Consider the following 27137-nt stretch of genomic DNA (forward strand, 5'->3'; position numbering starts at 1 on the left):
TTTGGTATACTAGTATTTTAATTAACATTTTAATTCTATACAGTACATACACAAACCCAAACAAGCTTTCATTGATGATACTTCACTTCACAGTAAAGCTGACGTGTGTAATTTCTGTGCCAGCACCTAAATTAATTGCACAAAAAGAACTGTTTTCAAACAGGTTTTTCCAAACTCTCCTCTCATCTGCCATTGGTAAAACAAACCAATAGCCCCACCCCAAACTCTCACCATTGGATGAGCCACTGTTGCTATGTCAGGTTGGGAATTTTAAACAAACAAACTATGTTTTATCAGCACTTAAGAGGAGAATCAACCGTTAAAAGCCTTACTAGCTGCAAATTCTGCATATTAAAAAAGTAAAGGAGAAAGTATTTTAGAATTTAAATAAATTACACACCTTTAAAACATTACCTGCATGAACTACTTGAAAGAGAAGCACTTAGACTGCAGCTCTATGGACATTCATATGAAATTGCCCATCAGTCAATGGTTCCTTTCTTAACAGGGACCTCCATCTTTCCATCTCTCTGGTGAAAGTTACACACCAGGGTGTTGTCAGGGTAAAACTGATAATAACAGGCAGAGAGTGCTCTCCTCCCGCTCAGGACAACCCCATATTTTCACCCCTAAATGGCCTAATGACAGAGTGAAAGGGGTACTGTCGGCTCTGCTCTGACAATGTGCTGAGTGGACATAATCAGCTATTGGCCAACATAGACCTTTCTCTTTGGCACAGAAAGTCGGCTTTGGTTTATTGCAGGAACAACGCCTCTTGTCTCATGTTACTCCTCATTTACTTCACATTGAGTTGAATTTTAAATAAGCATGTTGAATGTTATCTATATATGTATTCAGCTATTAAGTTAAATATTTATATAGCCAAGTAAACAGGATAGTACACCCAAAATAAAAAAATTCTGTCCATATATATATATATAGGTATGTCTTCTAAATCCATTACATGGCTCTTTTTTGGGTTATGCAAACATTGGGAGCATTCCATTTTAGCATTTCGCAAACATAATGGGATACTTTGGAATGTTCTTGAACAATAGTAACATTTAAAAAACATTAGACAAACGGTCAACTTAAATGTTTCAGAAATAAAACATTCACCATGATCAATTTCTGTGTTAACATTTTGAGAACATTATTAAAGACCAGATAACTCTGAATGAATGTTCTATTAACGTTAATGGAATTGTTCATAACTTTGAGAGAACCTTGCCAAAATATTTATTCCCAAAGTTTTGAGAATGTTCACTGTTAGCTGGTAACAGCTCAAGGAGGAGAAGATTATTATGAGTGAATAAAACCATAATATATTTTTCTTACAGAAACGCATCGCTTCGCTTCAGAAGGGCTTTATTAACTCCCCGGAGCCGTGTAGACCACTTTTATGATGGATAGACGCACTTTTATGGACTTCAAAACAGAAACGGCCATTCACTGCCATTATAAAGCTTGGAAGAGCCAGGACATTTTTTAATACAACTCCGATTGTATTCGTCTGAAAGAAGAATGTCATATACACATAGATGACTTGAGGGTGAGTAAATCATGGGCTAATTTGGTTTTTGGGTGAACTATCCCTTTAAAAAAATACTTTTTTAATGTAGTATAGGAATGTAGTACATGAGTCAAGTAGTACATGAGTCAAATACGAGTTCTTTTGCAAACTTTTTGAAGCTTGAAAGATCCAATTCCATTCATTGTAACTGCATGGAAAAGTATCCAGTACCACAAAAGAAAAATGACGGTGAGCAAATTATGACAGAATTCTCCCTTTAAATGTTTCTATACAAGCCTGGGATTTTATAGCTTTGCACAGATGAGGTGTAGTATGATATAGCCACATTTTTGCATTAAAATATAATAAAACCTTACAATTTAGCCCCTGATCTTGCAGGCCTCACAACAATGGCTCCCTCCAGTTTGGAAATACAAGCAGGCTCATTGGAGACCTGCAGATTAAGTGCATATTACAGCGACCATCTTATCAGGCCCACAATGCATTCCTGGAGGCCAGCGATTTTCCCGGGATTAATGCCAGTCGGGCACTTTCCCTCTGAATGTGCTGTCATCTCGGGGGTCTGAATGACTGCCACCCGTTCTCGTAATCACTTCACGAGCTCATTCCCCTCTGACTGTCACCACCATTCTGCTGATGGAGGCATCTTTCACAGAGACGCAGCATGGCACAGCAAGACAAGAGATGCTAAATGAAGGTCAATAGGCTACGGACATTGGTCAGCGTGACCCGGCTAGGCCTCAGGTTCATGTTTACAGGTGATGCTAAGATACTGTAACACTGACATATATACAAAACAGTCAACCACAGTAAGAAATGACATTACAGGAAAAGGCTGAAATTCTAGGAGGCTGAAGGGGGTGATGTGTGTAAAGGGGTAGCCATGGCCCCATTACAAAACACGATAAGAGCCTGCTGAACAGAGTTATAGCACACATAGCACAAGCTAGCCGAGTGGCAAGAATGCACTTTGTCTTTAGACATGAAAACAGCAGCAGCTGTGTTACAATTCCGTCAGGGGCCAGGGCGAAATTGCTGTTTTTACATTTCTGTATCATTTTTGCCCATAAGGAATATGGATAGCAAATAAAATATTCAGGCCTATTGTCTGATTTATTTCTTTTATTATCCACAAATATCAGGCAGGCAGTTTAAAGGATAGCTCGCCTCATTCTGGGCCCTCTCGCTGGGGGCCTGACAACCTATCAACTCTGCTTGCATAAACAGGTCAGGATTGTCTGAACATTCCAATATGTTCTACTTTAAGCTTTCAGCATGCAGAATCTCTAAGTAGAGACGGGTGGGGGGGGTGGGGGGGATATCCTTGGGGGAAACAATGGAGGCTGCTATCTCTCAGATGACAAATGTACGCTGAACGTCCTGAAATTGAGAAACAAAATGGTATTAATTCTCAAATAACAGGGGACCAGGAACTTTCAGGTTTCCCGGCATCGTATGGTTAAGAAGCTGTGATTCTTGCCTTTGCGCACAGAAAGGTTTTCTATTATTTGTTTAGGAGGCAGCGGGGATTGGTAAGAGGGTTGGCTGGTGTCGCTGTTGATGACACAGTGGGGCCCATGAGCTCTAAGTAATTGACCATTAATGAACTACAAAAGAGTGCCCACTGAGGAATATCCACAAGGGCTCATGGGATATCATAATAGAGGCAATAAAGAGGTGTGGCTTCTACCCATTAACATTACTCCCAGGACCACAATGGGATTTTAAATAGCCAATCAATAAAAGACATCATGATGTTATGCTAATTACATGACCTTTAGATTGAGAAAATCTGTGGATTTCTAGAGGTACTGGGGGGAAAAAAATAAGGTGATGATATTGTTAAGCCACATTTACAGCTGGGACACTCCTTTGATTTCCAGTCTGTAGATTACATCATAGAAATACAAGTATAATGCAAAAAAAAATTATTGTTAATATATTGTTAATATATAGTTAATTACATAAATATATTTATATAATTATATAAACAAATATATATATATATTTATTTTATTAATTAATTGCTATTAAAAAAATAACTATTTAATATCCTGGAAGAGAGAGCAAAAACAAGCATTTTAGTTGCAATTTTGAAACAGACAAGGACGTCACAAATTTTGTCTGACATTTACTATTTATTACAATAGCTCCAGATGAATATGAATACCATGCACCCTAGTCAGTTTTACTTTAATTTTTTTCCACCGGGTTATATGACGCTATGAAATGGATATCATTACATATAACACCGCTTCCATACAAATACCGTGTAAGTAACGTCCTTGAAGGCTAAATAAAAAATGGTTCATCATTGGCGAAAGAAAAGGCAAGAGAAATTTATGGCTGCTGATGTCCCTCATCATTACTGCAAAGTAGTCAGTAAAATTTCATCGTAACTTTCAGGGAAATAAATAAATTTGGCCCCCTGACCTTGAGGAAAAACGCCAGAGCGGTGATGATGGCCCCTCTCTCTTTCCATCACCATCTCTCATTCGCACAGTGTTTCCAAACATACAGGCGGGCTAAAGATATTCCACCTTGAATCGCTCTACACGCGGCCCCTGGAGAGAGAGCGAGTCCCTGTGCTGAGGCGCCCTGTGCTGCCCAATCTCAGGCTCTGGCAGAGGAAAGGAAATGACAGCACAGGAATATGCAGTGAGCCTCACTTTAAATCAAGATAAAAGACAGAAATGGAAAATAATGGGACGAACAAACCCCCGGACGGCTCAGTCGCCTAATGGAAACACATGGCTGAAGGCTGAGGTGTTGTCAGCAGCCCGCGCCATGACATTCCTTTTTGATAATCTGGCCTGCCATAAAATTAGAATAGCAAATACCTCCTGACAAAGATGCATGTTCCCCCTCTATTGTGCCATCATAAAAAACTCTGCTGGTGACTCCGAACGCCACAAACTTCAATTTAAATTTACAGCGCCGCGAAAGAAGAAGTGATATGCGCTCAAAAATTTTAATAACCTATTAAGTTACGACTTCAATTTCATTTTATGAATATTTTCCTTGGGGAGCACAGCTATCACCAGAGAAAGATAGAAATTTAAAAAAGATAAATAGTGCCATTAATCTACAACATTTCTCTTCCATTATCCTTGAGATGAAGAGTTATTTTTGCTCAGATCCTCACGTAATTAGCTCCTTACACTTGATTCACAAGCCAGAAAATGACCGTGTTCAGAAAATTAAAAATTTGTCATTAAGTGGAATTTAACATAATACCATTTATCTTTATATATTCCCCAGCTGACAAGCATCTGCAATGGAAGTTGATCAGGCTTCAGTGGCAAAAGATTCAATGAAACAAATGCATCTCAAAACAAAAGGAGAAGGATCCTTAAAGCGTTCTCTCTCTCTCTCTCTCTCTCTCTCTCTCTCTGTCTAATAGCTGTCATTAGGATATTTGTAGCCTCCACAACATTTGGAAATATGAAATAAGAGGAATATATGAAAATATGATAACTGTTCAAATGTAAAATTGAATATATACTGTATATATATATATATATATCTAAACATAAATACAATATAAAAATAAATTGAAATATTTATTGTTTAAATTAAATACCAAAAGAAAAAGGCCCCAAGTTATGCAAAAGTAGAATAAAATAAACTGTCAGATTAAAAGCATTGGGGTGTTATATAGTTTTTTTTTCCCTTCACTGTTTCCTTGTGGGGGGTTTTCCCAGTAGCAACAACAATATCACTAATATCTAAAAAATTAAGTGTCACTCACAACAAAACTTGTTAGACTTTCAGATGAGAGATAATGTCAGGAAGTTTTTAAAATCTAGTTATTGTTTGTCTCTTGGGCATTAAACACAAATTTGGTAAGATCATGACTATGGAGCTCACAGCAGGCTGCCCCATAATATCTAATGGGTCATCAAAGGGAATTGTTGGTGGAGAGCGAACATTTACTCAAATAGTTATGGAAAACCCCATGAGGTGTCACATGACTCATTACCGCCAAGCTCTTTGCTTAGTTATCAGACTCATATGGCTATTAGAAAGGCAGGTTAAAATAGACAGGCATTTGGCACTCTTCTTATTCTATTAAAAAGCTCAAGCTAATGCTGATTGTAATGAACTGGTGTAATGCACATGATCATAACCATAAAATATACTGCCAGCGTAGCTATAAATACAAAGACCTTATTATCCGCAAGTAAATTGGTGCCTCTATAGTCTTTGCAATTATGATTTATGACTGCCAACCTAAATCATGATGAAGATTGCAACATAAATATGGCAAAAAAAAAAAAAAAAAAAAAAAAACATAAACCAGGGGAATTGGGAATTGTCTTGGTGGTCTATGATTGACCTGCCTGTTTATCTGAGGGAATAACGAGCCTTGACTGGTGCTCAGTGAGATTCCCGAGTGTTCAGTCTAAATACAAATCACAGGCAGAAATCTCCTGTAGTTCAGGCCTATTTTATCACTATTGTAACAAGAGTTCTTCAAGATTAACCAGGTGAGAGTTCCAAAATGACATCATAAAGCCTTCATGACTCTCATGATCAACGCTTGCCTCTGAAAATTGCACACAAGGCCTAAAACAGTGGTGCATAACCAACAGATTCAAAGCTAATAAACTCATTTCATAATAATATGTGTGACTATGCTGGCAATCAATCATGATGGGGAGTTTGCGCTCTCAGTTCTGATGTCGAACTGAGCCGTTGACCCCAATCAGTCCGTGTGGCAAATATTTGGAATTACAGTGGGGTGTTGATTAATTTTACATGAATTCGGTTGTGAAGGAGAGAAATATATTCTGGTCGCACAAAAGGTCTAACTTCACCATAGTGAATTGCTCAGCCAGATTTTGTGTGGGTGGGCTTTCTGAAGATTGAAGAGGGGCTCTCAGTCATAATCCTGGAGCAATTTTCATCTGTTGTTTTTCAGTATGCGAAGCAAACCCTATTTTGTCCACAAATAGGAACAATTTCAAGGGAACAACGTCCCACTCCTGAAGCTATAGAATAGAGTTTATTTTGTGATGCCTGATTAGACGGACCTCAAACCAGAACGATTTATCTTGCACACACATGGATTGATGTGGTGATTTAATAAAAATAGACATATAAAATAACTATATATCCAATAAAAACACTAGCAAAAAAATGCCATGCCTGTACATAGAGCATCATGGGGTTGCTCATAAGACTCCCCGCAGCTTTCACACCTGCCTTCACAAGCCTGCTGCCTGTGGCCTAAGAGTGCTCAGACAGGCCGGAGAGATGAATGGAACATCCACCATTTGGTCCTCATTACATTTGGCCACAGAAAATGGATTTTGATTTTTGTCACAGCTGCTAACCTCCTTGGGCCCATTTCTGGAAGACTTGAGGAAACCTGGAGCTGAAAAAAAAAAACACATCAGAATCATCTATGTCATCTAAAGAAGATTTTATTGCACAAAAATGGAAAAAAAGAAATAAGATTGTACTCACTTTAAATGAATATTGCAGGTTCAATATCCGAGATCATCGACAGCATTTGTGGCACAATGTTGATTATCACAGAATTCAATTTCAGTTTGTCTCTCCTTTTCTTAAAAAAACAAAACAAAAATCTGGGTTCAGTAAGACACTAACAATGGAAATAAATGGGGCCAATCCATAAGCATAACATGTTTTACATAGTAAATAACATAAATATGCGTATTACCTTGATTTTAATGTGAAAATAACTGGTCACACCTTTTCTATATACTTTTGCAAATGTGTTTGCCATGACAGTGTGACACATAAAATCCTAAATTGACCATAATAATGAAAAGAACAAGTTTTAACAGAAGAAATTATGCAAGTATTTTATACAAAATTATAAGCTTCACATTTCTACTTATAAATCCTCCAAAACCAAATCCCCATTTACTTTCACTGAAGGTGCTTTCAACATAAACTTGTTTTTAGGAAAAAGTGGAAATTAATTGTCAAGGTATTCAAAATTATGTCAGAAATGCTGTTGATTGAGCTTATATTGAACCCAAAATATTTCAGTAATATAGTGTTATTCTAGAACAATTGTTTTTAATATGTTTAATTAAAAAACAAATGTGTCACAGCCTTATATCTCTCTCTCATTCCACACACACACACACACACACACACACACACACACACACACACACACACACACACACACATACACACACACACACACACACACACAACAACAGTGCACTGCTTACATGCTACTCACATCGATTCAGCTCCCGGGGGCCCAAACCAATTTCTCTTGTTTTCTGCCCGTCTCCCTGCCTGAACCTGCAACAGCCATCAGACCCATTAATCCTTCCACCCAAGATGACTATGACTGATTTGGCCGCCAAACAATCAATTTGTATCTCTCTCACTCCTTCACTCATTCCTTCTCTTTTGTGGATGTAAAGAATATCATGAAAAAGTGTCAGCGGTAACAGTTTCACAACAGTGGAGTAATAGAGTAATAAGGCAATCAGCGTTTGACCTTGGAAGACAACTAATTCATCTGCCCATCTATCTTAATTATTTCACTTTTCGAAGCACAGTGAAAGAGAAACTGTATCAGTCACTCAGCCCTCTGAGGCAAGCCGCATCTCGTCTTCACCCATGTTGATTTTTGTTTTCTTTTGTTTTCTTTTGCCAGCCTAACTCAAGAGAAATATTTGATGGACGTCAGGTAGCAGGAGATCTAGAGAGTAGTAAAGAGAGATAAACACATCTTATCAAGCAATTCATAATTTATGCATCAGTCGACCATTATGAATACTTCATTTTGAGTATCTCTATCAAATCTGTCCGTTTCATACGATCTTATATATCTGACTTTGTTTCTTAATTGACAAATTTTTAACTGAATTGAATCAAAACTGATTGAATCAAATAGCTGAATTAAACAAATTTCATAATTGAAGAACTTTACACAATTATTGAACTGAACTGAATCAACACAAACTGACTTGAGCCGAATAATGACACTCTTCTATAGAGCTGCTTTACAGCAGAATTTGAATTTATCTCATATTTGATGAAGTTTGCATCAATCATTATTGTCCTGTTTATTATTGTGAAGATGCTTTGAAATTGAAATCTGTATTGTATAAAGCGCTATATAAATAAAGGTGACTCATGTTCTCTTTCAGTGTCATTCTTGATACCCAAGACAAAATGAACGCCACGACATCACAACACTACGCATTTCTGAATGGCTAGCATTGCAGATTACCATGCTCATCTTGTGAGAGGAACATGAGGCCAGAACCCCCCTCTGAATGGCGAGGAGCAGAAGGTAGGGTCGGCCATGTCTGGGAAAAGCTGCAGTGGAACATTTGTCAGGAGACAGTGACAAAAAGGGGGTGGAAGGGTGGGGAGGCAGAGCTCCACACTATTCAGAGACAATTTGTAAGCGCGGCTGTTGAAGTCAGGCCAAAGACTGGCGAACAGCTGGAGCCCCACCATGATTGATAAACGTGGGCCCCAAGAACTTCATTTCGATGTGAATGAAGACAAAAGCCCGACAATGTTCAGCGAGTGTGTAATGTTAGCGTCATTAAGTGTCAGCTCTGGACATGCCCTGGCTCTCAGATGGGCGACTGAGAGATGCCATGAGGGAGGTCAAGACCCGTGCTAATTACCATTTTAGGACAAAACACTCTTTTGTAGCTCTGCAATTATTGATTTACCTCTGAGGGGAAATCATTATAGAGTAGTTTTTGTTGTTCGTTACGAGGATTAAAACATGCACGCATGTAGACGTTGCATTGTGGAAAATTGAAAATGTATGCAACTGTGGTAATACATTTCAGAGTGACCGCATAGTCATTTTCACATGTAAATTTACCTGGAGTATGGATTCGCAGGATGAACTAATAATGAATGTTAAATGTTTCGTTTTTTGTCGCTTTTGTGGTTCAGTCTGAAACGATAAATACGTTTATTTTATAGCAAAATCACACAATTTCACTTCAGAGCTTCGTCGCAAAATTTATACCACAATCAGAGGTGGACAGTAACAAAGTACATTTACTTGAGTACTGTACTTAAGTACACATTTGAGTATCTGTACTTTACTTGAGTACTTATTTTTTTCCTGGAAACTTTTTACTTTAACTTCACTACATTTGAAAGACCAATATATTACTTTTTACACCACTACAATTCTGTCAAGGTACTTGAGTAGAAAGTAGTAACGTCAGTCAGGGGATCATTTTGGTTGCAGGGGTTGCATTTTGGTTGGAAAATAAAGTCGTATTGACGTCAGAACCCGACGTCAGATTGACGTCAACATCCAACGTCGGACAAACGTTGGATTTTGGTTGGAAAATAAAGTCGTATTGACGTCAGAACCCGACGTCAGATTGACGTCAACATCTAATGTCGGATAGACGTTGGATTTTGGTTGGAAATTAAAGTCGGGTTGACGTCAGAACCCGACTGAACGTCTGTCCAACGTTGGAGATTAATGTCAATCTGGCGTTGGATTCTGACATCAAACTGATTTTCATTTTCAGTGTTTGGTTTGGTCTTCTAAATGTGAATTTTGCCACTGTTTTGGTGCACACTAGCTAATAGATAACAGTAAGGCTAACATATTCATACTAAAAGCCAAAAAAACTTTAAATAGAGCACTATTTGATGGAACAGCAATGTCGGTGTCCGAAACCATTGTGGACATTATTGAGTGCACTTATTCAATCTCACATTCAATTCCACTACTGGAACTGTGTTCTAGAAATAAATTTGATATTGATATGAGGGTAGGTAGGCAGGCATAGATTTAGATAAAACAATGCATTGACATTTACTTTTGATAAGTACTTTTAAAAACAAGTACTTCTGTACTTTTACTTAAAGGACAAGTTCGGTATTTTACACTTAAAGCCCTGTTTACAGATCGTATCTGATGAAATAGAACGGTTAAGATTAAAATTTGGACACATGCTCCTGTCCCGAGAATTTTAGGTTTATTTCGCTTTTGTGGACCTATTTTGCCAAACGCGTCACACCCGTGATTCTTCCGTTGAGAGCTTGAATAATAGACACTCCAGCCCAGTTGGTGGCGATAATGCACCTTTGCCAATTGCAAGCAAACCACGGGCATTTCATTGAATACACAGAAGAAGCAGAAGAAGAAGCGGCGGAGTAATACCGTAAAGGTGCTGCGGTCTCACAGCACGTCCTAGTCAATGGAGTTGGACAAAAACTACGATAAAACCTGTTGGAATGCATCTTTTTCAGCGATTTTTGAGTGAACATATCAGTGAACACCCCTGACCACTCGGTGAGTTTCACGTCTTTGTAAACGAAAGTTTAATGTGTTTTAGGGACGGAATCTTCCAGTGCACATAGACAACCATTGTGGGGGGGGGGGGGGGGGAGCGAAATAAACCTAAAATTCTCGGGACAGCAGCATGTCTCCAAATTTTTATCTTAACCGTTCTATTTCATCAGATACGATCTGTAAACAGGGCTTTAAGTGTAAAATACCGAACTTGTCCTTTAAGTAAAAATCGGTCTTTACAAATTTTACTTGTAACGGAGTAATATTTGACCAGTAGTATCTGTACTTTCACTCAAGTAAGGAAGTTGTGTACTTTGTCCACCTCTGACCACAATCAAGACAATATTAAGGCACTCCTTGCCTTAGGTCTTCTGAAGTAAGCTTTATTACAGTAATCCTGTACGTAATTCACATAAGATTGTTTTTACATGAATTTAAGATTTTCTCACCTTAAGCTGGCATTCCTCTTGAAGTGGTTCAACTATGTATGTCATGACCATCATCATCATCATCTGTGTTTGCCTCTTCATTTGGCTACTAAGGAGTTCTCTGAAAAATGCACTGACAGAGACATACAGCTGTGGAGATACTAACAGAGAAGCAAACCTGAAAAAAGTGTCAGTGCATTTTGCTTGTGTTAAGATACATTTTTTGCTGGATGTTTTATATAGTAAACTTAAAAACGTAGTTTGATCATTTGTGTTGTCATAAATTGGTACATAGTACATGTTACATTGTCTGCATGCACATTGCAAGTGCAAAGACATTTGTGCTTCTTGCACAGTTTAGTTTAATAACAATAATTCAGTACTATACTAAACAGTTTTATATACAATACAGCTTTAAAAAGTTCAAATAGTACATACTGATTTATGACTAAAACTTTTAGCAGTAGCTTTTTCTCCATTTCATTTGAAAAATAAAAGAATAGAAAAAAAAACGTATATTTGGCAAACAATCAGAAAGCAGAACAAAGTAGATACATCTATTCCAATGCTACTATTCTAGTCTTATTAAATGGCTGGGTACTCTTAAGAATTTGCAGAGCAAATTGAAAAGTTTTCTGTCACAGGGTAAAATATATAGACGACTCTGAAGTTGATAAAAATTGTGTATTGTTCTGTTTTAATCCTAAAACTCGATTGCAGACAACCTCATAGCAGCAAAGTGGATCCCTGGGTCATCTATTCAGAAACACTAGGCCAAATTTCAGCTGCCATGGCTCACGATGAATGAGTGAATGTTGATGAACATGGAAGATCTACAGGGGCAATCTTTTTTCCCCTCTTTGGCGGAACGAGGGAGGAGAGCGGCGCCTCGGCGGTCCCGTGGGAGGAGTGCACCTCTCTCAATATTCAGAATATTCTGGTGGAAGTTCAGAGAGAGATATCAATCTCACTTTGAAGCACCAGGCCTTCATTTGTTTGTGAGAGATGTGAGGTGTTCGCCAGATGACTGTGCCAATTCTTCAAAAGCCACTTACAGTAGAGACACTCACTGTAGCGTTTGCTTTTGTTGTCTGGGCTCAGATGACTCTCAAACCCAATAGTGAAGCCTTGATTGAAGCAGTGCACCCAATTCACCTGTGCGTTAAGGAGAATGCGCAACCTTTGCTATGACAGAGTGAAGCTGAATGCATAGGGTATTGCTGGTAAATAAAAAATACAAAAAGCTGAAATTTTTATAATCAGGCACAGTAGATATAGATATAAATAAATAGACATGTAATAATGTAAAAACAGTCCACCAAAACAGTTCTTTTTCAACTTTTTAAGTATGCAACTAATTGTTTGTTGATAAAATTATTATATTGATAAACTTACTACATTGTTTAAATTAATTAATTTGTAGCTTTATTTGCATAATGTAAATTTCTGAAATACATAACAGTTATGTTTAAGTTGTAATTGTAATGTCTAAATTGTAAAGTGGACTCATGCATTTTCTGTAAAGCTGCTATGAAATGATGTCTATTGTGAAAAGCGCTATACAGTAGTTTCCTTATTTATTAGACTGACAGAAATAATGCTAATATACATTTATGCACATTTTAGCTATCGAAATAGCAAGAATAATGAAGCAAAATACCATAATGAAGAGTATAAGGTGGATCTCTTTTTAAATCACAAATAAAATAATAAAATAAAATAAAATAAAATAAAATAAAATAAAATAAAATAAAATAAAATAAAATAAAATAAAATAAAATAAAATAAAATAAAATAAAATAAAATAAAATAAAATAAAATAAAATAAAATAAAATACTCTCACTCCAGTGAGCTCACTGCTCCATGGGAGTACCACCCACTAGCATTTATAAACACATTCACATGGCTGTTAATTTGCTTCAATTTTGTGTCACTTTAGAGAGGATTTCATCACCTGGAGGCTCTCCACTTACCGCTGAGCTGCTGTTATTTTTCTTCTCTTTGTCATCAACACTTGTTTTCAGAGTGGTGGCATGTGTTGTGTGTGTGTGTGTCAGGATGTTGGTTGCAGTTTTAGCAAAGCAATGGGCCATGCCGGCCTCTCTGCGAGCGTGTTTATAAGGGGAGTCTTCATGGCCACTCAGTTGAGCCTGGTTTACCAACACTATTGATTGCAGGTGATGTTCTGGACAGAGTCCATCTGACCTCTTAGGGGACTTAAATACATCATTGTCCTGGAGGGGGACCTCGAGAGACCTCCTGACCACAGATGAAAACACACACACATGCAACCACTGTGACATTGTTGGAGAAATAAAGTCATCTTCACAGAGACAATTTACAGATCTATTTAAAATAGTTAAGTTACATTTAAATAGAGAATGAAAAAGAAAATACGGTTTGCATGGAAAATGGTGAAACTTTCCTCTTAGATATGCATTATCTCAACATCATGCAGCTCTTCCCTTTTGATTCCCTGGAATACTAATTAGATTTCTTAATATGCAATCATGTTAACATTCAGGCTAATTTGCCCACCATGCATCTTTGTTTTCAAACACACCTTTGAGCAATTGATGGAAATCCAATGAGACGTAGGCTTACCTGCCATGAAACAACCACGTCTACTACCGACACGAGGCAGGGACAGGGGGAAGTACGTTTTAAATTAATTACCATCAGGCCCCTTGTAACTGTTCACTTTTGTAAACAAACATTCTAATGTGCGGTAATTAATTAAATCTGCCACTCTCCCCCTCTCCTCTCATTGATCTTTCTTGGTTTTAGCTTCCAAATCTAGTCAAGGTGTTATTCACTGGTAGTCAAATGCCAGGTGAGAGTCTCAATTGTATATAGGCTATAGTCTTCAAGAATATTTCCAAGGATCTTCTAGAATCTGAAGGCATCAGCAGTATATGATGGGGATGCACCGAGGATTTTTCACAGGAACATCCTTTGGGTATTGTAGAACCTGTCTTCATGGGTTGGAGAATAGAGCCTGTTGGTTTTGGCTGGAGCTGAGAACTTGGGGGCCTCCACTGCTTTTGGCCAAATCATCAGGAGCCCTGGGCAGGCATGACTGCTTCTCATCATGAAGAATAATGTTTGGCCTGGCAGACCATTAGGGATGCTAATTTTTGTTGGCTTTGTGATGTCACTTCTGATATCCTGGCAATCTGGCGGGGATTACCCGATGCGGACGTACAACCCAGTTTGCCAGGTTCTATTCCTCGTCTCGGCCCCAGTCGAAGCTCTAACGCCACCTGCCTGCTAATGAGCGCTGGCGTTGGGGATGCCCATGCGGACTGTGTGGCAGGAATAACCATACATCCGCATCACCTGAAGCTCTATGTGAGCGATTGTGGTATGCGGCGTGACAGATGTTGTGCGGTGTAGGGACTATCAGAGGGGGATCAAAGGCACAGATACAAACAAACCCCTGTATGATTCACCTCTGGCTCTGAATCATCCATTCAGAACAGAAATGATTCGTCACCTAGCTCCAAAGATGGCTAAAATGGTTTGCCCATATTAAATTTCACCTACAGAACATCCTGCTTGAACCTTCCATCATTTCAAAGAGAATACAATTATAGTATTCTCCGATCTCATATTTCACTTGAGCGGCCTTAGGAGCTATTTAAATATATTAAACCGATGAAAATTCACCCATCATTTACACACCCTCATGTCATTCCAAACCTTTATTTCATCTGTGGAACATAAAAAAAGATTTTTCTATAAAGAAAAATGCTGTTTTTTTCTTCATACAACAAAACTCAATGGGGTCCAATGTTGTTTGTATATCAAATAATATGAGTAAATACTGGCACAATATTCATTTTAGTCTTTAATTTACACTATTGGAACTGCATGGATAGGAGAAGGCTCTCATTCCCACCAAACATACATTATCTATAGCTTGTCTAAAGGCCCATTTGCACTAAGCATGATAGCTATAATAAAAACAATAGGCTCTGTGCACGATCGCTTCCGCGTTTTGTCTCAGCCCGTCCAGTTACATCCGGTGCTGCGTCGGAAGCCGTTTTGCATTTGGTGGAGATAATGGTAAATTACACTCGCTGTTTACAAGAACTTCCAGTGGTTAACGTGAATGATATTAACTATATTGTGAGGCAGTTAGCTGTCACACCTAAGAGTAAGAAAGAGAAGGGCTTTAAATTATATATTTCGAGCTACATCGACAACTTTGAGGGTGAGTATTCTCTCATATCACGCGAAATCCGACTAGCGAATCGGTTTCTAAAATCGTTGTCTCCGTTTCTGAGAAAATGAATTTTATGAAAGTTTTGCCGCTAGTACACTTCACTATAGAACGCACTATGTGGAAGTAAAGATGCTGGCTGAGATTCTACCGGAAATACGTCAACAGCGTTCATGCATAGAGCGTATAGAGATACATTTTTTATTAAATTGTCCTAATTTTAAAAGAATAGCAGATTCCATGATGGTGAGGACGCTAATATAGTTATCATTATAGTTATCGTTCTTGATGTGAACGAGCCTTAAGAGGTAAGACGGTATGGGTAGCTGTAGCCAGTGGAGAGTTCTTATTATTTATAACATAACACATAGCTACTGTAATTTTGGAGCAGAGCGATACTTGCCAGGTGAGCTACTTTTGAAGAGTCCATGCAAATCCGAAAAAAGTCAAAAAGTCAATTACACAAGCAGCTCAAGCGTGCACCATTGAAAGCTGGTGATGTTTTATTGAAGAGGTCCTTTAACTCACGTGAAATCCAGTGCCTGAGCAGCTTTTCCAGAGCACTGGTGTCAGGTGACCTCCAAGAGTCCAGAAAACAACTCTCAGGTGGTCTGCCACGCTCCAATAGGCTGCCCGTTACCCCCGTACACCCGAATGCATCAAAGGAACCTATGAGCATATCAAAGTAGGGTCAACTTCACAGTGAAAGCATTAGCTTATAGCCATTTCTAATACTTATTTGCTGTGTACCAACCAGGTACTGTTTCTCATTCTCTCTACTGGGCAGTGCTAACTAATTAAGGCACAGCAAGACTAACAAAACACTAATTAATTACAATTACAAAAAGATCAGGTGTAGCTGGTCTCTTCAATCACCAACAAAGAAAAACTAGCTCACATTTTATTCTAGACACTGGTCAACCAAACACAGTGTATTGTATATTATAGGAAGTTTTATACTGTAGATTGCTGCACTTAGCATTTATAAATGTGGCATCTCAAAGACAATAACTAAAAGATTTTCACTACACTTGTACCAAACTATATGCCAAGCTGTTACAGAGGGCAACATGCTGTCACCACAAATCGATCTGAAAACAGAAGCATCTGCATCTGGAGATGGGACTAATGGAGGCATTGCCTTGGGTGTGTGATGGAGACAGCTTATTTTTTCCATGTGATTATCCTAACAGTGCTGCTTATATACAAATGTAAATGGGCTGCTTAGAAGCTCCCCCTCCCTCCATGTTTCTCTCTCTTTCTCTCTCTCTCTTCCATCTGCTAGACAATAGTTTTTAATCTTTAATCCATGAGCAACCACTGAACACCAGTGAATTGCAAATTACAGATGTTTTACTGTCTCAGCTATTTTTTTTTTCTCTCCCCCGTTTTGCTTTCCAGCTTCCCACTGTCAGTCAGTGTCTCGCACATATCCTGTGCCATCATGGCACCATATGACACTGTCATCATTTGGTAATTAAACCCGTACTGGCTTTAAATATGAAAAGCTGGCAAGGGGAGATGAGTTGATGGGGCTCGCTGTTGTGGGGACCAGATTTCACAAAAGCATCCAGATTTCCACAGGGAGAATTTTTTACTTTTTCCTGCATTATTTATTGTCTCTTACAAGTGTTTTTTGCCCTTTACCAGCCAGTTTACAGTTTGCTGACTCTGTCACCATATCTGATTTTGAGGTATTTAATTTGCACATAATGCAAAATGTTTATATATTTATTTATTTTCAAACTAACTTTTACTTCAGAAGTTAGTTTGTTAGTTCACCCAAAATATGAAAATTGTCTGTCATCATAGACTCACCCTCATGTTGTTCCAAACCCATTTGACTTTCTTCAGTGGAATACAAAAGATAAATCATTTATTACATTAATTTAAATACATTTTTACATGAATTATTATATATTTATATTTAACATTGTTTGCCTTTGTACAGTACAAAGAGAGTGAGAGGATGGGATGGAACCACAATATATTTTGAAGAATATATCAAATGATTTTGCACATACATTGCAAGTAAATGAGTTCCAAACACTGCATTGACAAAACAAACAAATTATTAAAAAAACAAACACATAAAATAAATACATACAGGTTTGGAATGATATGGGGGTGAGTAAATGATGACAGTTTTAATTATGGGTGAACATTTATCGAATCAAATGTTATACAGCCTTTATAAAAACAACACGTTCATTTCTCACATAGTTTAAAATGTATCTAGGTTCCATCACAAGAGTAGTCTTTGGCATAATATTTTTCATCTTTTCCAAAAAGAGAGGGATGATAAATGGTGAGTGCTGATCTCACAGGGTGCATGAACCCACTGCGCCCTTCTTCCAAGAAGAAGGGAGGGTGAAACTTATTTAAAGCTAAATGTGGCAGGAACTGGGACATATTCAAAAAGCCTTGCTGAAGGGAAGGAAAGGTGCGTATGTCCGAGGGGGCTGGAGAGAACAGAAGCGCTGCCCCATTAATCCACCACAGCCTCTGCTTTGAGAAACAGTGTGTAGTGTTGACCAGTGTAATGGACTATGCAATAAAACCATAATCAGCCACTCCCTGAGTTTTCAATCTGGAATCACGTCGTCTTCAGTCGATGCCCTATCCAAATGGATGATAACCGGAGAGATCTCACATCCATTACAGACACTCCAACAACCTTTATTGCCAATCAAATGGCCCTGTTCTGAACCCTCCTTCGGCTTCCCCTGTATCACTGTTATATCTGAGTACGGTGTGTGGGAGACGCTCTCTCTTCTCCGTTATGGCTTGCCATAGATCAAGGTCACAGTTTCTGTGATCATTACACCACTGAAGGTGACAGGCTGCATTTACAGGGAGATGATCAGAGGCCAGTGTGGGAGCCGAGCGGCTCTGTATTTCTCAGAAGGATAATAGATTTGCACTCACACACACACATTTACAGTGAAACAAAGCATCTCTACAGCACAGGGAAATAAAGTCTGTGTCTATCGCACTCCAGGTACACGTCCCCAAATGCTCCTGAGCTACTGCTGAAACAGGTCAAGGTCCTATGAATGATCTCCAAAATATTAACAATATGATGCTGTTGATAATATAAATGACAAACCAGGTGAGATATTAAATCATTTAACCCTGCATTTAACAGTCATGTATGTAAGTGTGAGGGTGAAGAGTGAGGGGGGATATTAGAATCATGCCATGGGGTGCATTGAGGAGGTCGCTGCTTTCCATATTGCAGTCGTGTTAGTGGAAGCTGTTTCCTGTCTGTTTTGAACAGTGGCAGCTGGCTTGAGAGCACCCTGGGCTGCCTCAGGGTCCAACACACACCACACACACACAGACAAGCACAAAATGCAATTGGAAACTCATTATATAGAAATATTAAAATACATTATGGTTTGTAAATGAATGAGATTTTATTTATTTTTATTTACCATAACCACTATATATTATTATTTGATATTTATTTATCTCAAATAAAAAAAGAAGAAGGAAGAAGAAGAACATTAATGTATGCTCAAGTTCATAATTATCTATTTTCTGGGACTCTTTCCATTTGCTTCAATTCAATCATTTGTTTTGGAAAAGAAAAGAAAAGAAAAGAAAAGAAAAGAAAAGAAAAGAAAAGAAAAGAAAAGAAAAGAAAAGCTACAGATTATAATCCATAGTTCATAATTCAGCCCTTGCTGAAATAAAAGAAGCACCTGGGCTACAACAATTTAAAATAATTGTATCTTCTGAGAAACTACATAATAAAATCAGTACTTTTCGTATATATTTATTTCTGTACATCATCTTTGCATTGAAACATTCTTACAACGAATCACAAGCGTATTCATCTGATTCGACATAAAAACCATAGATGTGGTTTATTGCAAAACGCCAACTATGCGAGGAGAACAGTTGCGCGGCCACTCAAGGCTTCAGTACATTAAAGTAGCAAAACGACACGGAATTATGTTGTGAGCAATATGGCTCAAATGTTCGATGCAGATGCATGTACCCCCCATCACAAATGCACATATAAGTAGAGCGGATGAGTGGGAACTTCCGTCAGAGCTTAACAGCGCGAGCGATCGCGAAGAGAAAAAGAAAGGGATGATAAAGTCTACTAACTGGAACATTAACAGACAAGTAACTTGCAAATATGCCGTATTACAAAATCTAAAAGTACGACGGAGCGTGGTACAGACATAAAACTGTACATTAAATTATTATGGCCTCACTTTGGCTAGTTAACAAACATTTTGTGTGAATCTGCTGTTGTCAGAGTTTAGGGATGTAAAACGTCAGAATTGTGGTTACTGAAGCCAGAGAGGGCCGGCGAAATCGATTTCATTAAAACATGGGTGGACGCCTTGTTACATGTGCAATGCTCTACATCAGACTAATTTAATTGTCCTGAATGTTAATTACTAGTGACAGAGACGTGTGACTATTATAATGTTTCTAAGGAATAGAGACAGCAACAGAAATGCAGGACTGTTGGTTTAATTCAACCTTAACATAGCCTACATAGGCTACTTGACATTCTCAAGATTTATAAATCTGATCCCTCAGCGACAAATGTTATTTTAAACTTTTAAAGTTATCCATGCAGAGTTGGCCAAGTTTTTTTTAAAACGAATTTGACTTGAACTGGCATTAATATGCTGATCAAATATATATTTTTAAACCAAAAATGACTTTTTAATCTTACGTTCTCAAGGAAAAATACAAAATTAGTATAATTCCAACAAAATGGCAAATAACGTAAGCTATGAACGGCAACGTTATTTTAGTGCAAAGCAGGAAACGTTACGTTGGTTTAAAATACAACCTACTATCACCCCCAACAAATGAGTAAAGGCTTGTTTCCGTGACAAGGGGGAGAACACCTTTGACTGCTCAACTGAAAAGTTTGGCCTTTCCTTTTTTTTTTTTTTTTCTTCTGCCGGCTGGTGAGGAGGGTAGGATAAGGATTACTGTGCTGTAAGGTGGCTTTATATATCTTACCTCTTTTTAAAGTTTTACGAAACACTGGTGTGACGTGTATGAATTCTGCAGTAATAAATAAAAATAAAAACAATAATAAAAGTAGGCCTATGTCATCAGGCGTTAATTCAATTGACCTGGCAATTAAATATGCAATATAAAGATAACTATTCAACAGCATTGCATTACCAATGTTATACAATTTAGGGAATTATTTAATTAAATCTATCTATCTGTCTATCTATCTATCTATCTATCTATCTATCTATCTATCTATCTATCTATCTATCTATCTATCTTAGCATGACTAATATGATATTGGAGCTATATAATAATTATTATTACATTTAAACAATAAATTAGATAGAGATAGATAGATAGATAGATAGATAGATAGATAGATAGATAGATAGATAGATAGATAGATAGATAGATATTCACACACACACACACACACACACACACACACACACACACACACACACACACACACACACACACACACACACACACACACACGTCAAAACTACTTAATATAACAACATGTAATTAATCTGACCTCGTAATACATTAACATGAATTCAAATTTCGTATTAGCTCGTTTATAGACCCTCCTACTGAGAACAGGTTCACCTTAAAGTTCAGCCAATGAGCAGCACGAATCAGTCATCATTCACAACCATTCGCGCAGCCTTTACGCGAACTTCTGAGCAAACTTCATCCAAGTTCACGATCAGAAAATGTTAAGCTTCTAAGTACACACGTAAGCATATAGTTATGTTTTCAAAAGATCATGAATATTTATCGGTATAAGTCCTACCTTTGAGTCTCATGAACGTAAAAGCCTGCGTGCGGATCTTAGCATATCTCCATACTCTTAGTCCTTTACTTCCAGCAGACAAGTTTTATTCTTTCTTTTTATATAACACCTGCAACGCTTTATTTGCTTTGATTGCTATTTTCCCTCCTTTATCAATCTAGTTCAATGGAGCAGAGGTTGCTCTCCTTTTTTGTTGTCGTCTAAACCGTTTAGTTTTGGATGATCGGTCAAAGGTTGTGAAAAGCAGCGGGGAGAGGCAGGACGCCCAGCCGAGGAGGGAACGCAGGAGGCCGGACAGATCTAGTGGGCTGCATCGACGAAACGGACCATTAGACAGGGAAAAGCCATGGCTCACAGCTCTGGTCGATCAGGTAAGCGCAGGGCTCTCTTTTCGTCTCGCCAAACAGTGTGAGTGTTTATTTTCTAGCGTTAGGGGTGAGTCGCCGTCAGCTCAGGTAAGAACATACAGTAGGTGTTGTACTTTTCAAACGCAAACTACTTGACCAGCGACTAACCTTTATTGACCGCCCTATAGTGTTGCAAGCGCAGTCGTTTGCTCTTACGGTTGTGATTTGCGTGGTGGAAATTCTGACATGATGCCTTGCCAATCTGTGGAAAACATTTAAAGTGGCAACTGATTCACGCTGGAATTATGTTATTATGTGATGTTAGCTGGGCCCGTACGTGTGTTGACATTTGTGCTCACTGTAATCCATAATAGCCTTGTATTACTGCGGGCTTTCCCATTGCATAATTCAAATATTAATTTCCCCAAAACAACAGCCTTTTTGCAATCGCATTGTTTTTATAGCAATATTAATATCGCATAAATATACTGATATTTTAAATAGTATTATTAGGGTACTAGTATTGTCGTTGTTGTTATTAATATTGCTGTTGTCGTCGTTGTTTATGCAGTTCGCTTAATTGAAAACATAGATCATATGCTAATTCGCCTTTCTATTTTGGGTGTAAATGTGAAGATCAATATAACACTTGTAATAATCTAATTAATTATGGTAAAATTAAAAGCAAGTACAAAATCAATCTCTGATGCTGTGGACAGAACTCAATTGATGGTCCATCTGTTCACTCTATAGACACCATGAATGGGTAATCTAAAGACACAGCTGATATCATGACTCTGGTGTTGTGAATGCCGTTTTGTTGTTTTGGTTACAGCGGTCATTTATTTGGAAACCTCCTATTTTTTGTGGATTGAAGTAGGCTACTAGATCTTAAAATATTTCAATATGTAGGCCTAATTAATATAGGAAAGAGTCATCTGGGAATCAAATTATGTTTTTGTAGTAGGCATTTTGATATTTTGGGCAACACAACAAAAACTATTATTATTATTATTATTAGGCTAATGTCAGTAGGCCTATTATTTGGCAAACTATTTAATTTCTATGATAATAATTTGAACTTGACCAGAGATTGTTTATACTTTTTAGTTTAAACTTTCTTCCCACGTATAATTTTTTTTTGTTGTTGCCAAAAATAACCAAAACAAACAAACAGAAACGATTTCTACATAATTCTTTCAGTCTGTGCCAATTGAATACCTCTCGAAAAACACGACTAAATACGCTATTCTAAAACAATTCAACGACTGAAAATCGCAGTAAGCGTATATCAGACTCCTTAAATTCCATTATAGGTTACTCCTGCTGTAAAAGCTATGGATACTTGCATTAGCTAGGCTGTAGCACACTGACGTGGACAGCAGGTCTAGTGGAGTGGAAAGTATCGATTGGTGACGTTGACAATATTACAGTGAATGAGTTGAAACCTATGGGCTTTTAAAAGTGGAAATAGAAATATTGGAAAGAAGTGATTTTCTGCGTTCTCATTGGACGTTCATCGCTGTTCACTTTGACTAACAAACTTATGTGGCGTATAGCAGAGGCTGTCAAAACAGATGCACTATATCACTGCACCTTCTTGAGTAGCCTATCTCTCTCTTTTCTGTTTGGCTCTCTTGTGACATGTTCGATCACTCTCTCATAATAGTTATCTTAATAGTAAAACCTCCTGTTCACAAAATCAGATCTAAAGAAAATAATACAAAATTAAACGTTTTCAAACACACCTAAAGCAGACATAAATATATATAGTTTTCATGTTTACCTGTTTATTTAAAATGCCATTTATTACACATTTTCCCTTTCCCCATTTAGTACTTTTTTTTTTTTTATGAGCCACGTGAAATTTAAAAGTCTCAATAGCCCGCCTTTAGAATTCAGTGGCCACTATGATCAGTTGCAATTAGTTTTCCTATCATTTAACAGAGGAAGTAACTAATATAGTAAAGGGGAGTGGAGGCAAAAAGCTGGGGTCTTGCGGGGAAATAAAAGCAGCTTTAGGGGAAATGTGTAGTCAAGTGTGAAATTACAGCCCATGGTGTTACATATTGTACCAGAAGCTCCCTCCAAAAATACTAACAAAAAGAAGAATCGTCCCCAAATTTAGCCGGGAGGCACAACATAACATACCCTCCTGTTCTTTTAGCCGAACCTACAACGGTCACAGTGCGAACACTTTATAAATGTGTAAGAGCCTTCTTTAGTCAAGCCAAAGCCTGCACTTTTCACCAATTACTACAATTACTTTTTTTTTTTTTTTTTTACAGCATTTATGGTGCTTAAATTCAGCTCTATGTGTGCCATTTTACTAAAAACGAAAACAGTTAAAGCAATAATAATGGCATAGCATAATAATAACAGCATAATAATTATTAATTGCGATAAAGGTAAAAAATAAGTGCATACGATTCTATTTGTATTTTAACGGTTTAAAAATACATTTTCCAGAAAAAAATATGAAATTTAAGATAGGAATTTAACTTTATCACTTGCTTCAAAAGTGGGGAAAAAAATGTAAACATGATCACTATGTATTCCGGTATTCCAGGATAAAAACATGTATGATTCTTCTGAAATAAATTATTTTTCTGAGATAAGAAATATAAACATTTAATAACGAATTTGATAGATAGATAGATAGATAGATAGATAGATAGATAGATAGATAGATAGATAGATAGATAGATAGATAGATAGATAGATAGATAGATAGATCTGGTTTAAAATAAAATAAAAATAGTTAAACGTCAAGTGAAGCATAGGTAGCCTAGTCTCTAATCGGATAGCATAAACTAACTGACAAAACCTATCATCGATCTCAGTTCTAAAAAATAATCTTATACATCTGAGCTTTAAATAAAAACAATACATAGGCTGTAAGAAAAATAAACAAAACTTAAAAACATTAAGTTCATCAATTGTCATCAGCAATCAAGAATTTAGTTGGATAGCCATAAAACAAACTTCAAAAGCCTCCATCAGTGAAATAAAGCAAACTAAGCAGCGCCATCTACAGAAATACCTACAATACAGCAGTCCAAACAGCATGGTCAAAAGAGACAATCCTTTCACTAACATTTGACAGGCCAAACTTAGTAGGGTTGACATAGTTTAAAATGCAACGATAATACAGTAATTCTTCCTTATCCGATAGCTTTCAGATGCACTAGCAAATCTTTGTCAGAAATTAAGATTATGGCTATATTTAAGTCTAGGCTATTTATATCTGCAGACGGCGAATATTTATGCAACATTGTATTGTTTACATTTTCCGTATTTCCTAAAACAGCGTAGGGCTGTATGTGTTTTAGACAAAAAGCCAGCTAGGTTAATATTGCTTAACAATCTAATAATATTTAACGCCAATCCATTAGAGGCTAATCGATGTTCGGAAAAAATGTGAAAACATCCGACAATACCTATAGGCTAATCGAGAAAAAAAAAATTACAGTAGAAATAGAAAACATGAAGATTAAGACCTTCCGTCATCCTTAACTAGTCTCATCTTGACAACATAATACCCATCAACAACACACACAAAAATGCATTTAGTCTATACGTTTAGGTCATATGATTTAAACATGATTCATGTAGTTTGACAACATACATTTTAGAAATACCACGATGCCTGGCCGCTGGTGGTACCGCTTCCTTTCCACTTGTCTTTTAATTTCCTCGATTTTTTTAAACCCATCTCTCCTCATTTCCCTGTTTGCATCCCTCCCCTTCCGAAGTGTCAGATGAAGAGACCTCCTCATTTGGTGCTCCAGCTTTTTGCGTTGGCGAATCACAAAGTGTTGGAATCTATTGCCTTTGTCTGACATGTCATCCATCTCTATGCGAGGGGGGATCTGGGAAGGAGGGGGGCGGTGGACTGCAGCTTTTAGAAACAGACACACTGAGAAGAGGGGTTTCAGTCTCAGCCCAAAGCTTCTAACAGGCACATCCCATTCTTGAAGAGAGGGGGACCGAGAGACACTCGCCGTGTCCATGTTTTTTCCTGTCATCCCCGGACGAATCTGACTGTACCCCTCAGACTTTACCAGAAACGCTTCTCCATATCGAGGAATTTACACTGCAGTTTCACCAGAGGACACTGGAGGAGACGCAACCACTAATGCTTGCGTTCCCTTAAATATGTAGCTAACACATATTAACTGAACGACTGATTACGCTAACGTTTCTGCGTAAAAGATTGTTTTTTTGAGAGACTAGTGCAGGACATGATCTGCACCTGACCAGCCTCGTGTCTTCATTGAATGGACTGATCAGCACGAGATAAAGTTCGTCGCTCGCTGAAGAACTTCTCCTGTTCACTGGCATCGGAAGCACTGTGCTTTGAACGGATAGCGATCTTTATTAATTCCAATTATAGCTACATAATCAAGGCGAGACGGCGACCTCAGTCGATTATCTTTCCTTCCTTTGCTATCCCATGGATATTCACTGCAAAGCAGACCCCTTCTCGGCGATGCACCGTGAGTAAAATATCAGTTTTTTTCCCCTTCAAAATCTCTACCTTGTTTAGCATAAATCAATTCTAAATTGTTTAGCGTTCCGGTAGAGTTGGCTTTGTAGGACTATAGCCTATAACCTGTCCGCATTAAGCTACTCACTCTTACCAAGTTTTTAAAGGTCTTATAAAAATGTAAAAATAATTGTTTTAATATTTTATAAGCTAGCCTACTTCTCGCTCAGTAACGCGAATACGGAAAGTAGTCACCGTGAAGAAATATCAGCGATCGCTTATGTTATTTTAAGCGGCCCTTTAGTCGTTTGTTCCGACAAAAAGTCGCTCAAAAAGTCGATTACAATATTTAGCGTGGTTTAATTTAAAATTACTCATTATGCGTTGTATGTAAAACGTAAATGATTAGTGCATATTTCACGCAATATATTTCTTGTTTTTAAGTCCAATGCTTGAATGAATTACTGGCACATGTGAGAGATGTAGGCTACCTACTGCAAAAATATGAAGCAAAATCGCAAGAAATATCTAACATGTGCCAACGCTAAAATACCAGATTTTTTTTTGTGCTACAGATTACATTATTTTACAAAACATTGCCTTTAAATTTTTACATTTTAAAGCGCGGAATTTCCAATCACAATAAATGTGCTCTACATTTTGAAAATCAGGGAGAAAAGGTTTGCCGTTAGGCACAATAATACGATTTTTTTTTTTTTGAAGGAGTTAGGCTATATGTGTACTGTATTTGTTGAAAACACGGTATTGAAACAAGGCCTGGGTATAATTTAAATAATTAATTCTTAATTATTTTGCAGTAGCCTACTCCCTGGTTGTAATATGAGTTATCAAAGCTCTTTTTAATTATTTACAATAATTGTGCAAGGAAAATTAAACAGGTTGAAACATAATCTATGCGACATGTGTTTGGCTGCAATGGAATAGAAGAGGAAAATACTACCTAACTATGGGTCTTGTGGGTAGAATAGCACATGACGTTTTGCTAATGTTTACAATCTTGATTGCGTAT

At 37.6% G+C, this 27137-nt stretch overlaps 1 protein-coding gene and 1 long non-coding RNA gene across 34 annotated transcripts in view; one reads left to right on the top strand and one right to left on the bottom strand.

The window, feature by feature from the left end:
- Nucleotides 1–25377, bottom strand: LOC309486394. Of its 8 annotated transcripts, none has more exons than XR_014201515.1 (7): nt 21272–21405; nt 16003–16143; nt 11270–13508; nt 9381–9455; nt 7761–7825; nt 7007–7106; nt 1–6914 (listed from the first exon to the last, which is right to left on the bottom strand). It is a non-coding gene; the product is annotated as an uncharacterized lncRNA (long non-coding RNA). The 8 variants fall into 8 exon arrangements; XR_014201516.1 differs by having other exon boundaries at nt 11270–12403; nt 13223–16143; XR_014201517.1 differs by having other exon boundaries at nt 11270–12185; nt 12304–16143.
- Nucleotides 20930–27137, top strand: part of pax2a (paired box 2a) — a 33070-nt gene continuing 26862 nt past the window's right edge. For 10 of the 26 annotated variants that reach the window (XM_082153691.1, XM_082153675.1, XM_082153695.1 and 7 more), the window contains exon 1: nt 24354–26117. In XM_082153691.1, coding sequence (XP_082009817.1) covers nt 26075–26117 — 43 coding nt within the window. In that variant the 5' untranslated portion in view covers nt 24354–26074. Of the gene's footprint in view, nt 26118–27137 lie in introns of all 26 variants that reach the window. The other 16 variants (XM_082153684.1, XM_082153690.1, XM_082153689.1 and 13 more) reach the window with 16 other exon arrangements.

The sequence above is a fragment of the Leuciscus leuciscus genome (assembly GCF_965113295.1).
Source record: "Leuciscus leuciscus genome assembly, chromosome: 22".
In the NCBI taxonomy this organism is placed as follows: domain Eukaryota; kingdom Metazoa; phylum Chordata; class Actinopteri; order Cypriniformes; family Leuciscidae; genus Leuciscus; species Leuciscus leuciscus.